The sequence below is a fragment of the Uranotaenia lowii genome, chromosome 2 (genome assembly GCF_029784155.1).
Source record: "Uranotaenia lowii strain MFRU-FL chromosome 2, ASM2978415v1, whole genome shotgun sequence".
NCBI lineage: Eukaryota > Metazoa > Arthropoda > Insecta > Diptera > Culicidae > Uranotaenia > Uranotaenia lowii.
Window position 1 is genome coordinate 216,001,383 of NC_073692.1, and position 16,720 is coordinate 216,018,102.

Here is a 16,720-nt window from a genome sequence, read left to right on the forward strand (position 1 = left end):
GCCAGCATTTAAACTAAGGTTGCCAGAATTTTTTCCACTCCCATCCGGGCCTAGCAATTCCGGGCATTTTTTCAAAAAAACCTGGCAAAATCCGGGCATGAATTTCAATTTTTCAAATCCAATAACCGGGCAAAAACCGGGCCAAATTTAGGTGTTATTATATATAAAAGCACAGAAAAAATGCAAAAAAAACATGAAATTAATATTTTATTAATGTAATTGCAGACTTCCAAAAACTTTTTGGAACACTTAAATATTTAAAGGTTTACAAAAGTAAATCAGCGAAATTATTTGAAACAACCGTTGAAAATTTCCATACCGTTAATCGATTTTGCTGAAACTTACTCAAAAACTTTGATTTTTTTTGGTTTCTTTGTGAAAATTGTGAAAAAATCCTGGCAATATCCGGACTTTTTTCACGATATCCGGGCAACCGGGCCGGACCGGACTTTCTCGAAATTTTGCATCAAATATCCGGGCAAACCCGGATAAAACCGGGAAATCTGGCAAGCTTAATTTAAACACATGTTGAAATATTTGTATGAAATTTCTCTATCGATATTTTCAAGTTAATTGATGAAACTCTGTTGTTTTTATTTTTAATGCTGTTGAAGCATTTTCTTTTTCCGACAAAGCAGTAAAAAAGTTTTTATAAATTTGCAACAGTTTTATAGCAATAAAAAGCGTATGGATCAGATTCAAACAACTATATTTATTGCTGAATTTTGACTGATTTTTTAGAAGATTTTCTTTTCTATTTGTTTGCTTTAATTTTGGAAAGGCAAACATAATGCTATCACGACCTAGGTTGCGAGGAAAACATCCGTATTCAAGACAACAATAATCTGTAATTTTGTGAGTCAACCAAAAACTTTGTGACAGTGTTTGAGTTTTGTTTGGTAATTGATTAAGTCAAATTTTGTATCATTTTCATGAAAGACTATAAAAACTTTTACTAAATCTGTAAAATCTATTCTTCAATACTGTTCTACAGAGTTTAGGACAAAAATTCGTCGCAAACTGTATGAAACTTCTATTATTTCTGCATCCTAGTGAACCTTCATATAGGAGAAGCGACATCTGATCCCTCTTAAAATAAAATATGTGGCAACATCGTCGAAATCTTGGACAAAAAAATCCCCAGCACTGTTTTCTGGCTCGATGTTCAAGCTCTGAAGTGAACGCTCCTTCAATCCAACAAAACAACATTGAACTCGATGCCCGAAGGATCGCGATAAACGGTATGAATGACTTGAATTTCGTTAATAATCAGTTAGTTTTCTAACTAGAAACACGATTCACCAAAACATTGAAACAAATTGCACCGTATCATAAATTCATATGACCAGCTAAAAAATTATCTGTTTGAACTATAACAACAATCACAATACCTTCCTTGGTTGAGTTTTCAATAAGAAAGGTAAAAGCTCTGCGACAAAATGCTCGGATCGATTGGAATCGATTTTGACAGTTCTTGTGCTCGATTGGAATTTTGTGTTTCAGATGTCACTTCTCTTATATACAGGTTCACTACTGCATCCTCAATGTGTAATTAAAATAATAAAATGACGACGATAAATATCATGATTATCATGAGGGTGATGATAGATTTATTACAAAGTGATAATTTTAAGGCTTAATGCAATATTTTTCAATTGAAAATGATGCAAAATCTATTGCGTTATAAATTCTGCGCTTTTTATGCCATTACTACTGCAATTAAACGAAACCTTTTCATGAATTCGAAATATTTTGAAAAATACCGGTTTTACCGGTTTTATCGGTTTTGAAAATTCCAAATACCGAAATACCGGATTTGAAAAAAAACCGGTAAATCCGACCACCCTAACTTTTTCGTATGTGGAACAAAACTCCAACTCAATATTTTTGTGCCCTATCAATCCAAATGAAGATAAAAATATTATTATGGAATTAAAAATAAGAAAAGTTGTGGACCTGATAAGATACCTACAGCACGTCTTAAATCTAACATTGATTTTTTTTGGAAATATACTCTTACAATGCTTCAATTTCATAATAGAAAATGGAGAATATCCCGATTGTCTGAAAACCGCGAAGGTCCCCAGCAAACATTTAAGAGGGTATATCGCAGGAACAACAGAATTATTCAAACGAATATACCAGATGAAAAGATTGTATTAAACTTACCAAAATAGCATATAGCTACAAAAGTGGAGGTGATATATCTACAATGACAAGATTTCAACGATTCGATTTCCCCACAAAAAGCAAAATATACGATTTGAAATAATTTGAGTAAAACGAAAAAAAATTTCCCCGACCGAGATTTGAACTCCAGCTTTCGAGTTGTCTGTCCGGTATCTTACCACGATGCCAAATCATCAGTTGAAATGATTCGAGCTATAGCTCTATATGTAAGATTTTCTGTTCACGAACCGGTCAAAGGAAGAAAGAAGGAAGGATCGCCCATGTATCGTAAATCAGTTCACTCAAATCGTAAATGTCGAATTTGCGTATTCTCAACTATTTGGAGACATATTTATGAATTGACTAAACTGCTACTCGATTCAACTTTTTTTGGGCAAAGTTTGTCGTAAATGAATGATAGAAAATCACTCAATACCAACTTGTTTACGATGGTTATTGAAAATGTCCAAATATTCGATTTGTATTATCATTTCTATTACGATTTCATGTTAGCTGGGTCATACCAGTTTTTAAGTCAGGAGATACTGCCAACGTTAATAACTATCGACCGATATCTACTTTGAGTGTTTTTAACAAATTTTTTGAAAAACTATTAACAGTGAGGTTGAATAATTTCTTCAATGACAATAATATACTTTATTGTAGACAGTATGGTTTTAAATCTGGGTCCAGTACTTTGATTGCTATATGCTAATTAGTTGACTCAATTATCGAAAATATTGATTCCAAGAATATCATTTGTGGTCTGTTTCTGAACTTAAAAAATGCATTTGAAACTTTAGATCATGAAATACTGCTGACCAAACTAGAGTACTACGGTATACGAGGTGTAGCCAATGACTTAATTCGTAGCTACTTATCAAATCGAAAGCAATTCGTGTCCATTGACAACACCAGCAGTGCACTTGAAAAAATTGATATATACACAGGGAAGTAATATTGGACCATTACTGTTCCTGATATACATCAACGACTTAAGTAAGCTTCCCTTACATGGAACTCCTCGTCTATTTGCCGACGATACTGCACTTTTTACCCTGACATAAATCTTAATACAATAATAAGGAAAATGAAGTAAGACCTTGAATTGCTATTTAACTATTTCAACAGCAACCTTTTGTCATTGAATTTTTCAAAAACTAAATATGTAATGTTCCACTCAGCACGAAAAATTGTGAAATTCTGTGGAAAATTAAACAATTTGTTCCACGCCACGTTCTTTTCAAGCTTTACTATGCGTTCATACATTCCCATCTAAATTGTTTGATATCTGTTAGGGCAGGGCCTCTATATCGTCTTTATCTCGGCTTCAGACCTTACAAAACAGATGCCTGGAAACTATTTTAAATTTGCCTTTGCTTTATTCGACATCAGCACTATACTCAGACGCGTCGCACAATATATTGCCTTTATCTCAGCTTTGTGACTTGCAAACAATGATTTTTGTGTTCGATAATCTCCGTTTCACTGATACCTCTCGTAATTTGAAATTCACTGTAGTATCGCGCACCAATAATACCCGACAATCAAACTATTTACAATGCAGTAGATCTAGCTCGGCCTTTGGTCAACGTAGAATATCTTTTACCGGACCTACTATATATAATTCTTTGCCGCTGGAAATAAAAAATTCTCAAAACCTTAACATATTTAAAATAAAACTAATACAACGTCTTCAGGCTGAACCTACAACTACCAATCATCATGCCAATTTTTTTTATTTGTAATATTTTTAATTTGTATTTCTCATTTTGATTTGTAATTTTTTTGACAAACATAATAATCAAGCAGTAGTGTTATGTTATTAAATATATTTTTTCTGTTATTTGTTATATTTACTAAGTAAGCAAGAAGGATCTCATAAAAGGAAATCATTTTCCACTGAGATCCCTTCTCTAGAATAATACTTTAATCTTAATATACATTTCCTTGCAATAAATATATTTGTGTTCTCAACATGCTTAAATTTTTGCTCGCGTTCATTTGTAAATTTTTGCTGCCAGACATGTTGAGAACTGAAGTGTCCATTACCAGGGGACTCAGTTGAGTTTTTTGGTGTGGGGGAGTGTGGCGGATCAATAAAAAAAAAGTTTTCCTTAACAGTCATTATCATATCATTGTGATCTTTCTGATTGGTAAGATTGAGTTGATGTTTTTGATGAGAACGCTTAATATATTTGTATACTAAAATATATTAATGTTTTGTTTACTTTTCAGTATGCTGACCGGCAAAAAACGCAAGGTCGAAGAATCGGATGCGGCAAAAAAAACTTCGTTGGAACCGGGGTGTTAATGTGCTGCTGATAACACTATGAATAATTTTATTTGAAACAAATTCGGAAAACAATAAAGTGAATGTTTTCAACGTAAAATATCTTAAATTATTCTTATTATCAAAAATGTCATGCCGACAGTCAGAGGACCAACAGAATCTTCACACATCTTGTCACAAGTCAAAAATGTTATCGAGAGGAATAATTCGATGACATTTTTCTGAGCGACTGTCATTGCAAAACTGAATAACATTTTCTCCAGTCGTTTAACAATTTTTCGGATGACCGTCAATGTCTTTGAGTAATTTTCGAATGACATTGGAAAATGTTATGCGACTGTCACGATCCCGTCTTATATACATGACATTCGTATCACTGGTCGAAAGTGTTTGTGCCAAAAAATAGTGACAATAAATTCAATTTTCTATAAAATATTGTATCATTTTCATTTTTATACCAACAACCATATAATGAAAAAATAAATAGTGTAAACGATTCAAATTTAATTTCGATTCTAAACACATTTATTGTAGCTTCCTTCGTCGAATCACGTTGAACTCATTGAACATTCATGTAAATTGTAAGTGATATTCCTAATGCAGCCATTCTAATTAGGGGAGTGATTACTTACATTTCGTACAATTTACGTGAAAATCAATTGAATAAAAATAATATAGTTTTTCACGTAGCTACTACGTGCAGATTTTTTTGTGTGGAGGTTTTTTTCTTTCGAAACGCATTTCAACATGACTACAAATTGATGAGAGTTCCAAATACCTAAATTTCAGGAAAACATATATCCCATAGCAATCATGTGATGATACATAGGCAAAAATAAACCTACCAAAATATTTCCTCAAGGACTATCGTTCCCATTCATTGAACCTGCCATTTCATTGTTTAGTATCGAACAAAATAAAAAAAAATTCTCATACCCCTCGCTGCACACAAAATGTGCTACCTGCATATATTGCGGAAATTGCACCTATTTAGACTCCTGTGCAAATAATTTCCACGCAGAAATATTTTCGCACTGACGCACACATAGACAACCCGTGTCAGTTTTTCAAACCAGCCGTTGCTCGCTTCTGATTTTCGAATCACATTTCCAAACGGCATAATCGTTATTGTTTTGGCGAAAATTATTATGAAATGCGATTCAATAACGAAAATTGACCGATCAACAAATGAAAAGAAACGAGCAGAAAACAGAATGCATTCTGTACATTCGGGTACAGAATGTAAGTGGAACAAATAAATCATGCATTATTCGGGCTATTACCAATTACTGAAAAATTAGCCAAAAAATTATGGATTCACTGACCTTTTTTACTGACACACCAGCTAGTCGCAATTGTTTTTAATTCAATTTTATCCAAAGCTGTAAAGAATATCAATATGTGTCATTGTCTATCCGTACCCTGGGTTCCCATGGGTCACGGCGGCGGTGTGCATGCTTGTGATAATGATGGTTTACTATCATTGTCCTGAGAGGGTCGTTGCACACATCTTGTCAAGCATGGATCATAATATGACTCAAATTAGAAGGCGTGCTGGACACCTTTATTTAAATTAATTTAGCGGTAGGTTCAATGGTGTCCCAATTTTTCATGATCCATGCTGATAAGATGAATGGGAGTTGAAACACTTGCCATCCCTTCCGTTGAACAATGGGAAAATTTTGTAGTGAAAATATCACATTTTGCCGACATAAAGTGATACTTTTCAATAGGGCAGAATCTGTTTGGTAAGGTAGTTAGCTAGTTGAGTTTCATAGAATTAGGATGTTTCAAGTATTGCTAGGTTAGGTATAGGTAATGGTATTCGCCTCCCCAATGCTCTAGAAAGTGTGCATTTGCGGTTTATGAATTTCGTTGGCTTATTCTTAAATCAAGCATTTTACAAGAACTAGGGGCTCATTGGACGGGAATGCTGTTTTGACAAATATAATATTTTAGTTTGTAATACACTTTCGACATTTGTTTTTATTTATTTATTTCGGTAAGGATTGAAATTCATAAATCGAAGTTTAAAATAGAAAATATGATTTCGATAAGCAAGAATGAGTAGATAGTTCAGATAATTTATTTCGGGCATTTAAACACAGGCACACGGTTTATTTGAATTGAACCCCTATCGTGTAGATTGAGTATTAAAGTTTGTTTGAGAAGTTGACCACAATTAGTGATAAGGTTTTAAAGAACAGCACTGTTATTTTCCTGTTCCATTGATAAGTTGACGATATTAATAAAGCTATTGCTATTTAAGCTTATAGTTCATTGTTGATGAGTTTAAGAGACACCTTTTCTAGATTCTGTTTTTATGATATCCTAATTGAGTTATCGAATAACCGTGTAGTCGCGTAGAATCAATCACTTGAATATATATTTTTTACTTAGCAAATCTATGATTATTTCTAAATCAAACTAGGAAGAATCCAAATTTATGGAAACGAGTATGGTAGATGACAGGTAGGGAAAATTCAACTACGGTAAGATAGTGAACCCTTCTGACAATGATATCGAGGCGTTAGCATATGATATCATATTATTTGATACCATACTGCTATTGCTCGGTTGAATTGAAGGTTGGGTTAACTCGAAGTTCATATGGGGCCCACCAACCGTCCTAGTCCGTCGAGCACTATCTTAACGCTTCCCCTAAACTGGTGCTTCAGAACCCTCGGGCTCTGTTGCCGCTATCCTTTTCTAAGCTATACTACTCTCATTTAAAATTTTCCTCTTCTGTCCCCCGTTCTGTTTTTCCTTTCCGGGTCAGCCAGGCGCTCATAAACCCATAAACAAAAAAAAAAAAAAAAAATTTTATCCAAAGCTGTAAAGAATATCAATATGTGTCATTGTCTATGTATAGGTCTGTGAGCAGATTTTACTGCGCGCAAATTATTTGCACGGGGGTCTAAATAGGTGCAATCTACGCAGTTTGTTGAAGACGGCAACGGTGCGTATGAAAGTTGATTTTTTGGTAGAAATAATTTGAAGTAACTGAACTCTGATGTTGGTCCTTTTTTTTCATATAGTCCCTTTTCAACTTTTAGCACATGGTAGTTTATATATAGAATGTGATTGTGTTAGTGAGTGCGGAATTGTTACCTGTCAAATCAGATTCTCTCAATAGTCTAAAAATTCATGCAATTGACAATACCTTTGCTCGAAACTGAACTGTCAGCCAGTAGAAAGCCACAGTTGATCGGGACAGACGCTTTTCTCCCTTTCGCTGACAGTCAACGGCTTTTGTTACTGCGTTGTTTTCGGCTTTCTGGAGTGGAAGAAAAAAAAAGATTAATTGCGGCGTTTTCAGACATTTGTAAATCAATTTTAAGTCAAATTTCGCGCATAGATAAGTGCCGATCAGTTTCGCGTTATTGTGCATTTAGTGGAAAACGTCGTTAACTCGGCTGCCGGACCGGAAAATAACCATGATGATGGAAAATTTAGACCACGTCTACTGCAACACGGCGTCTACTGATGTCGGGGGCAAGGATACTTCGGAGCAAATGAGCCTTTTTAAGGAGGTTAAGCAACTGCAATCGATTCTATTGCTGCATTTGGATTTGATACAGGAGCAAAGTGATCAGATATTGGCCAAAGATAAATTGATTATTAAACTAAAGGATGAGAATGAAATGCTGAAACATCAATTGGAACTAGTCAACAAGCAACTCCAACAAATGAAGCAGAGAGAACAGCAGCGGGAAATCAGCAACCCAATAAGGAACATAACATTCGACAAAATTTATGATTACGAAAATTCGATTGCTTCTCGAATGGTTTCGGAACAAATAGGCAGGGCAAGAGAGCCGTCGGTTAGCGGGAGTGTTGCAAATATCAAGAAGGAAGTTATTTCCAGTGACTATGATCATTTTGATTCTATGTGCGCCGATTTTGATGGCGACTTGGAGTCTGATATCAAGATTGAAAATAATGAAATCGAGGAGGAAATCTTCCTCAATTATTCCAAATCAGACGACGAATCTGTACCCTCGAATGACGTGCCGGTAATTGATATACGATCGGCCGTAGAGCTGCGTCCGCCTAGTTCCAGCACGCCGATCAGCTGTGGCGTCGGTATTTCGCAACCTTTGGATGAAATGGTAAACAACGCACCTAGCGACAACTATGGAGCGTGCACAACTACAAACACAAACAACAAAAACAACTCGAGCGCTAATGGTGTGAGTATCAGCAGCGATAATATTGAAAAGGCTCGGTCCTCTTCTGTTGACTGTGAACCGGCTAAAGATGTAATATTTATCAGTGAAGAAGTTGGAAAAGCCGGCTCTTACAATCCAACATGTTCATCTGGAAATTCGTCGGATGGAAGTTTTATGAAAAAATCTTATAAAGCAAAATACATAACCACTAATAAGGAGTATATAACGTGCAATTGGAAAGATGAGGCAATTACAAACGATATTGAGAGATTGATGGAAAATGAAGCTGCAGAATTGGAAATTCCATGTTGGACCGTGATCGATGAAAACCTCGAGGCGTCCCGAAGTTCTAGTGATCTCGTTACGGAGAACATCAGCGATGAAGCGTACATGAAACGACATGCCAAGCTTGAACTGGATGAGAGACGACGGAAAAAGTGGGATGTGCAAAGAATAAGGGAACAAAAAATGGTCGAACGACTCAAAAAACGTCACCTCAAAGCGGAAGCCGAGGAACAGAAAATTATTTCCTCATTCTATCCGTCAATCGACTCCATCAAGTACGTGCAAATTATCGAAGACATTCCGGTTCAGGCATTTGGTGAGCTGATTCCAGATCTACATCCGAGCAACTTTAGTCTTCCGTGGATGAGAATGAGCATCGAAACAACAGAAACGATCACACCGCCAGAATTCGGTCCCGGGCCCCTGTTTAACTCGTCTACTAATGACGGTCTATCGGCAACACCTTCCTCCTCCTCTTCCTCTTTGCTAAACACTCAACCGTCAGCCGGCAACAGCAGCAGTTCATCTTCGCAAGAGCAGAAAACAAAGTTCCTCCACCGGCTGGCACCGAATCTCATCGCTCAAAAGCAGCGGTTTACGAAGCGAATCAAGAAGGAAAACTAAAAACAAACCACAACATATAGAAATCCCATCTTATCTAGGTAATAGTGCTTTAAAAGTGACGAGACCACTGCAAGTGGAAACGATTTTTTTCTTTTGTATGACAAATGTGTAAATCTGGCTAGAGCATGTCTATCTTTGCAGTTAGTGTTAAGGCGCGTGTTGTAAATGTTGAATGTAGAGTGGAATAAACAGATATATTAGATTAGTTGGTGGTGTAATTTATTGATCCGAAAAACATTTTTGTACATCTGAGATAACTCTCTTCAGGTTTCTGATTCTTGTGCCCATCACTTGGCTTTCGATTACAGTCGTTTCTTAAACAGTTTTATTGATCCTAGAGATCCTCAATCAACTTTGAAACGGTTCCGGAAACAATAAATTACGAAAATAAACCATAATACAGAACTTTGTAAATAAAGGACAATAAAATCTCCATAATTTCAATTTATGGTTTGTGGTAAAGTGTGTGGAAAAGTTTCATCTAAGTCATGAATCAAGTTTCAAACTTTTTTTTGAGGTAAACGTCTAGTCTGGGATAACGAACTAATTTTAGACCGGGTGCATATTTTGGATCACCTTGCGAATATTTTCCAATACTTCACTTAAAAATCGAGTTAATCATGAATAATTTGAAAAATTATAGTTCAAACTCCTTTATATCATTCAAATCATATCTAACATTCCACTTAAATAAACTGATAAGGAATAGAAAATTGTAAATAAAGTTTTTATTTTTCAAAGTTGAGCCGAATCATCCCATTTCAGGAGGACATGCTATTGGAGTCAACTTTTAAGAGGTTTTCTGCATTGCTGTGATGAATTTAACAATTACAATCATGTTCATAGCTATGATGAAACACTCAAAAACCTGGCAGAGGCAAATAGAAATTTTCTGCAGCATTTTTTTTACTTTTCAACAAAAAACTGAGCAGTTTTCGCAGTGCATCAAAAGTTTGAGTACCTAAATCGTTTAAGATAAAAATTCATGCCGGAAACAAACAAACTCAAAAAAAAACTTTTGTTTTATGTATAAGGCATGCTCAAATTGATGAAATGAAATGAAATTTTCAATGAAAAACCCTCTCAAAGACTTAAATAAAGTATTTATTACGATCATTTTCTTCTTCTTCTTCTTCTTCTTCCTCTATTTGTGGCTGCGATTTGCGAGTCCACGATTGGATCGGCGACTAAGACCATATATCCACGATCATTTTCAAGAAGCAAACTTTGTTACCCATGCACTGGTCGGTGCTTTAATCAGACCAATTTGACACTTGAGCGTTTTTTTTATTTTTTTGTTTTCCAGCCCTGATTCAAAACTAGTTTGCAAGCTCGAAGAACCTAAAAAACTTGTTTCAATGTCAATTTGACCCATGTCGAAAATAGGTGCTACTTAATTTATTAATTTAACTTATTTTTTGCGCAGATTAAACATGTTAATCCTTCAATTCATACCAACGGCAGCTGTTTGACAGGTGCAGTTCACAAAAGCTATAGCTTAAAGAAACTGAAAACATGAGGAATCTGGGAATGGACATATTTTTTGATTTTTTTTTTATTTTGGTAGCTTCTTAACAAAAAAAGAGAGTTGTTTAAGAGTAACAACCATTCAGACTTGATATTTATCGAAAAACATTGTCATAACTGAGGTTGAAATGATGAAATATAAACCAAAACACGACGGTTGGGAAAACACGACAAAAATCAACAAATATTTATGTACCTAGTTAAATTTTGGTATAAACTATCTTAATTAATATCTTAGTAATAGAAATTATTTAACAAAAACTATACAAAATTAAAGCTTTGATGCAATCTTTATATGTTTCGAATTATGGAAAAACGGATGAAATGTTTAAAAACTGAAACCAGGAATACTGAAAATATAATTCTTCAGCCCCTGTAGTTATGCAATTATTGTTGTTTTTCAAATTTTCCCCAACTTCAGGGATTTTTGTAAAACAAAAGTTGTTTGTTATTATAAAAGAAAACTTCTGTAACTTTTAAGCGTTAAACAATCTCGATTTAAGATGGTTAAAAGGGTTTAAGTTGCTTGAATCTTTATTGGTATGCTGCAGTACAAAAGCCAAACAAATCCACTGAGGTTGTGGAAGAAAAGATATGATTGAGTCGCCTGAAAGTAAGTTGTGTTGCCTTTTGAAATTTTATCCTGAAGTTAAGTCAACTGGCCACAGAAAACTGATCAGTATTTTACAATGCACAACAAGTTTATTCGAGATTGCGATGTGTTTTCGGAATTTTAAATACATTTTAAACGAAGGTCCAAAATACGTCTCGAGGAGGGTACATACATGGTGGTCCAAAATACAAACCAGAATAACTATCGAATTAACGATTTTAAATGCTTAAATCTTGTTGCATTGCAACAATAGACTGTGTCGATTTGGGGTCATTCTTGAATTTCTCAAACCCTGGGCTCTAACAAACTTCGTTTTGGTTCATAACTCATCCATGATTTTTTGCAGAATTTTTAAGTTACGTTTACATGAATAAATTTGAACTTTTAGGTTTATATGGGAAAATGAATATTTTGTACTGAAAAATCAACATGATTTTTGTTTCTTCTGTGGAACCGAGCCTGCTAATGGTTTTTGAGCCAATTTATAAATTCTCTTAAGGAAATTTTCCGTTGAACAACTTTGCGAAAGACCGTAACTTCGTATTTTATTAGACAAAAAGTTGTTAGCTGTTAAACAGTGGTATGTGTTTTGGCATTGATAAACAATAAATTCAATTGAAACCACATTGCTGGGCAGGGACCGAAAACAACACGAACACAGTAAATGCAACACAATTTGTTGGCACGACACATCCAGATCACTGCAACGTTACACGATTTGTCTATGTATCGTGTGACCAACATCTTTTTAATATGTGCTCGTGAATCTCGTTTTTAAGCTTTTTTCCTCAGATTTAAGCTTTTTTGCCTTGAGAGCATAGGAGACGAAAGCTTAAATCTGAGAACAAAAAGCTTAAATCTGTCAAAACGAGGGGAAAAAGGGGAAATCTGATAGATGTGCTCCATACGGTTTGAATAGCGTTGCCGCCGCCTGGACACATCCGAAACGAAGCTGTGCTGTGTCTGTGTTGATCTACTTTTTTTGCGTGTCGGCAGTGATGTCAACCTTCCAGATTTTTTCTGGATCTTCCAGAGTTTTTGGATTTTTGCCAGACATTTTTTTAGGTTTCTAGACTTCCAAACTTTTGTCGTTTCTTCCAGACTTTTACAGACTTTTGAGTTCCGACATGAATTTTCTGACAAAACAATCAAAATTCACTATTTTCGTTGCAAAATGGCAGGAAATGATTCGAATTAGTAATTGAATAGTGAGAAATGCCACGAAGATGGTAGTAAAAAAGGAAGTAAAGCCTAAAACGTAGTACCGCCGACATCACCACAATAGTCTCATATGAAGTAATGAGTGTTATTCCCTAGACAGCAATATTGCGATCTGGCGACCAAAAAAATAAAAAGGTCATCACCTGTAAAGAGTTCGCCATCTAAACTTTTCCAGATATTTTTTCAAAATCTTCCAGACTTTTCTGAAAAACAGTTGGCATCACTGCGTGTCGGCCGCAACACATCACAGTACTGTGTACGACACAAAATCTGACACAGTTGACGACACAGTGTTTTTGTGTGCCTGTCCCGAAATGACGACTTGATTATCATTGTTGCTCCTACCTGCCAGCAGTCGAACTAGAAAGAATTTTTTACGTTTGCTTTCAAGGTTCTTCCTCAAAACAAAGTGAGCAAGGTTGCCGAAATCACAGAAAAATCTATAATTTCACAGAACTTTGAGCCAAATTTTATCACCGAATCTGTGTCACAAAACACAGAATTTTAGAAACATTCACAGATTTCACAGAATTTTTAAATGTTGGACATTTTTCAAAATTTAATTTTTTATGTCAGTATAAAATTGTGGATGAATATCTTTAAATTGGAAAATTATTATTAATTTTAGATTGATTATACTTAAGTAAAATATAGAAAACACGCAATTTGACATGACTTTTGAATAAAAATAATGGAGAAAGCATCACAGAAAACCGTCACAGAATTTTTAGGTAAGATCACAGAATGTCAGAATTTTTTTTCGTCATAAAGCCCGGTTTACAGTTCTTGTGAACTCGGACGCGAACGTGAACGTGAACTCACCACAGTGAAAAAATATTCCGCAGTGAAATGTCAAATCGGTCAAATCTCCCAAATTGGCAACTAGTTTGTTCAATGACAGACCGAAATTGGTTTCGATCGGTAAATGATAGATCATTCAACCAATGTTTTGATCGATACTAGTCGAACCGATGCACACAGGGGTAAAACATGAAATAGGCGACAAAACTGTTTTCTGCCGAAACTGTACGTTTTAGATCTATAGTGCCTTCGAGACAATTGACCAACATCACAAGGGCTAAAAAATTAGTTCTTTGAAAAAATGATTAATCCACCTAGTAGTGAGTTAGAAAAACTAACTTTTTTAATATCCATTTTAGAGCTATATTGTCCGAGAAAAGTTTTTAGCCTGTACCAATTCTTGCAACTTTGCTAAAGAAGTCATAGCTGTGACATTAATCGTTTTAAAGTTATGACAATTTAAAAAAAAAATAACATCAATTTTCAGTTTTTTCAACATAACTCTTTTGCGCGTGTTTTTTCATATAAAATATGTTCTAGAGAGTTTTGAAGACAAAAAAGTTGTACACTTTGCTGAATATATTGTATAAAAATTTTGAGGTTTAAACGAGATATTTTAAAAATACTTAACAAAAATAGTCATTTTGAACTGATTATATCTCCTGAGTTCGGACGAGTTCGGTTACATATTTTACAGTTTTGCAATCAGAAAAGTATCGCCTTTCAAACAATATACAACTCAAAGTGGCCAATTGTGACCTTCATAGCGTAAATGCCAATAGAAGTGAGATAAAAATGAAGTTTTTATACTAATTTGAGTGCATCTACCATCTCAAGTCCAAGTGGTTCAAGACAGGTCCGTGCGAAGGACCCGTCCATGGGGGGGGTTTTCGAATTTCAAATTTAGCTAAAAATAATAGCAATGCCAATAATAAACAATAAAAAAATTAAAGAAACTTCTAACACCGTTTTTCACATATGATTCACCACACAAACTAAAAATAAATCGGACTGATAAAAAAAAAACAAATTTTCAAATCATACCAGAATGAAAGTTTTCAATTTTTGGTAAGTCATTGATAATTTTTTTCTTAAAATTATGCTCTTTATTTTGAACTATAAATTAGTTTTAAAAGAATTTCTAAGCTAATTTAAAATAAACGTTTTCAAAACACAGAGCTTAAAAAATCTGGATTCTAAAATAAATATCCAATCAGGTAAAAAACTAACCATGATTAGTTTTTAGGAAAATGATAATAATTGTTAATTTTTATTCATCTTAATTAAAATTTTGTTCTTTATTTTCAACTGGAAGGTGATTGAAAAATTTCCACTGTAGTGTTTTCAATTTTAACCAAAAATATTCAATCGCGATTAAAAATGGGAATTTTCGATTACTAAAAAAACCAGTTTGAACTTTGGAGAATTTATTCAATGAATGATGGTTTAATTTAATTCGATAAAAGGAAGAATAGAAAACCTATTTATAGCAAAAATAAAAGGCTTAAATTGTTCATTTTGGAAGTTCAAAATAATAACTTCATGTTCATTTGTTGCTTACTAGGAAATGTATTGATAAAAATTGAAAGATAAGGAGTTCCAAGTTACAACAATACAAAGTTGGTTAAAATTTTGCATTGAAATTAAGTTTAAAGTTGCTACCTACTTCAAATCATGTTTCAAACTTTTAAAGATTAATGTAAAAATCATGATTGATTCATAAAAGACGATTTTATCTAAAAAAAAATTATGAATAGTTTTTAAATTTTCAATCACCAGTTTTAAAGTTTAAAATTACATGTTTTGAGTATTTGGTCACTTTTGATTGAAATATTGGGTCCTGGAAAGAACAGAAGATTGAAACTTTGTTTTTCTTACTAAGAATTAAGCCTTAAGGGCTAATGTGTCAAGTACACAAAAATTCAGAATTAAAAAAAAAAAATTGTACAAATTTTTTCTAAAATTTAAATATTTCGACTAAAAAATTCGGCAAGTTAAAAAAAGAATTGGAAAAAACTATACTTTTAAATTCCGTTAATTTATTTGAAAATTTGAACAAAATATAAATTGAATAAGATAAGTTTTTTAAACATTTCAGGAGGTATTTTTTAATAAACACGTTTCACCATAAGAATTTACATAATTTTTTTTGATGACTCAAAGCAACAGCATTTTGGTGCTTTTTTAATGATTGATTTGGTAGATTTTAGCGTTATGAACTCGAATTTTTTTATCAAATTTGGTCGAACACTTTGAGTTTTGGTGTTAAGGAGTTTTAAAATGTATCAGTTTGAAGTAAAATCAAACATAGAAAACTGATATACTAACAAACCTACATATACGAAAAAATCTGATTCTGATTCTGTTTATCATACTTCATCCAATTAAGGGATATTATTATGATGAAAATGATGCATGATCTAAATATCAAGTTCTTTTGACATAACTGTACTGCCGTTCTAAGCAAGAATGTCCCATGTGACTTTTGGGTCATTTTCACTTTTTTGCTGGAAACGGTCTTTTTTAGTGTTAACTTTCGAATAAAAATACAAACAAGTATACTTTGTTCTGAACTTATACGAAATTTTCATCAAGGTGGTTGTCTCTATATTGGTAGTTCTACGCAAGAATGTCACACTAGAGAAAATTCTATGAAAAATGCAAATTTTATCAAAAAATTGTCTTAAGATGAGTTCAAACTGTTGAATTTAATGTTATTCACTGAAAAGAACACTAAAATAGAGGGCAGAGGAGGAGCGAGAAGACTTGAGTGTTTTATTCAGAGAAATTTTCACTTTTCGGTAGGCACTACTTACAGGATCCATACTAAACTATACATTTTTATTAACAAAGAGAAACGTATTACTCAAATTACGGTTTAGCATGTTTTTGGGAAAAAAATAAACTACGCAAGCTTTTAAAATGATAGAAAAATTGTAGCCGTGTGACAGTTTTTCGTAGAACTAGCATCGGCATGCGTTCTGATTCTACGCAAAAGAGTCACACGGAGCATTT

The 16,720-nt window shown here is 33.9% G+C and overlaps 1 protein-coding gene across 1 annotated transcript; it reads left to right on the plus strand.

The window, feature by feature from the left end:
* The first annotated feature begins 7,686 nt into the window (after positions 1-7,686).
* LOC129745953 (protein male-specific lethal-1-like) lies at positions 7,687-9,748 on the plus strand. The gene has a single exon (XM_055739352.1). The coding sequence runs from the start codon at positions 7,900-7,902 to the stop codon at positions 9,541-9,543; it is 1,644 nt and encodes a 547-aa protein (XP_055595327.1). The 5' UTR covers positions 7,687-7,899; the 3' UTR covers positions 9,544-9,748.
* Positions 9,749-16,720: the final 6,972 nt, after the last annotated feature.

Coding starts and splice junctions, on each gene's coding strand:
- LOC129745953 (XM_055739352.1), top strand. CDS start 7,900: ATGATGATGGAAAATTTAGACCACGTCTACTGCAACACGGCGTCTACT.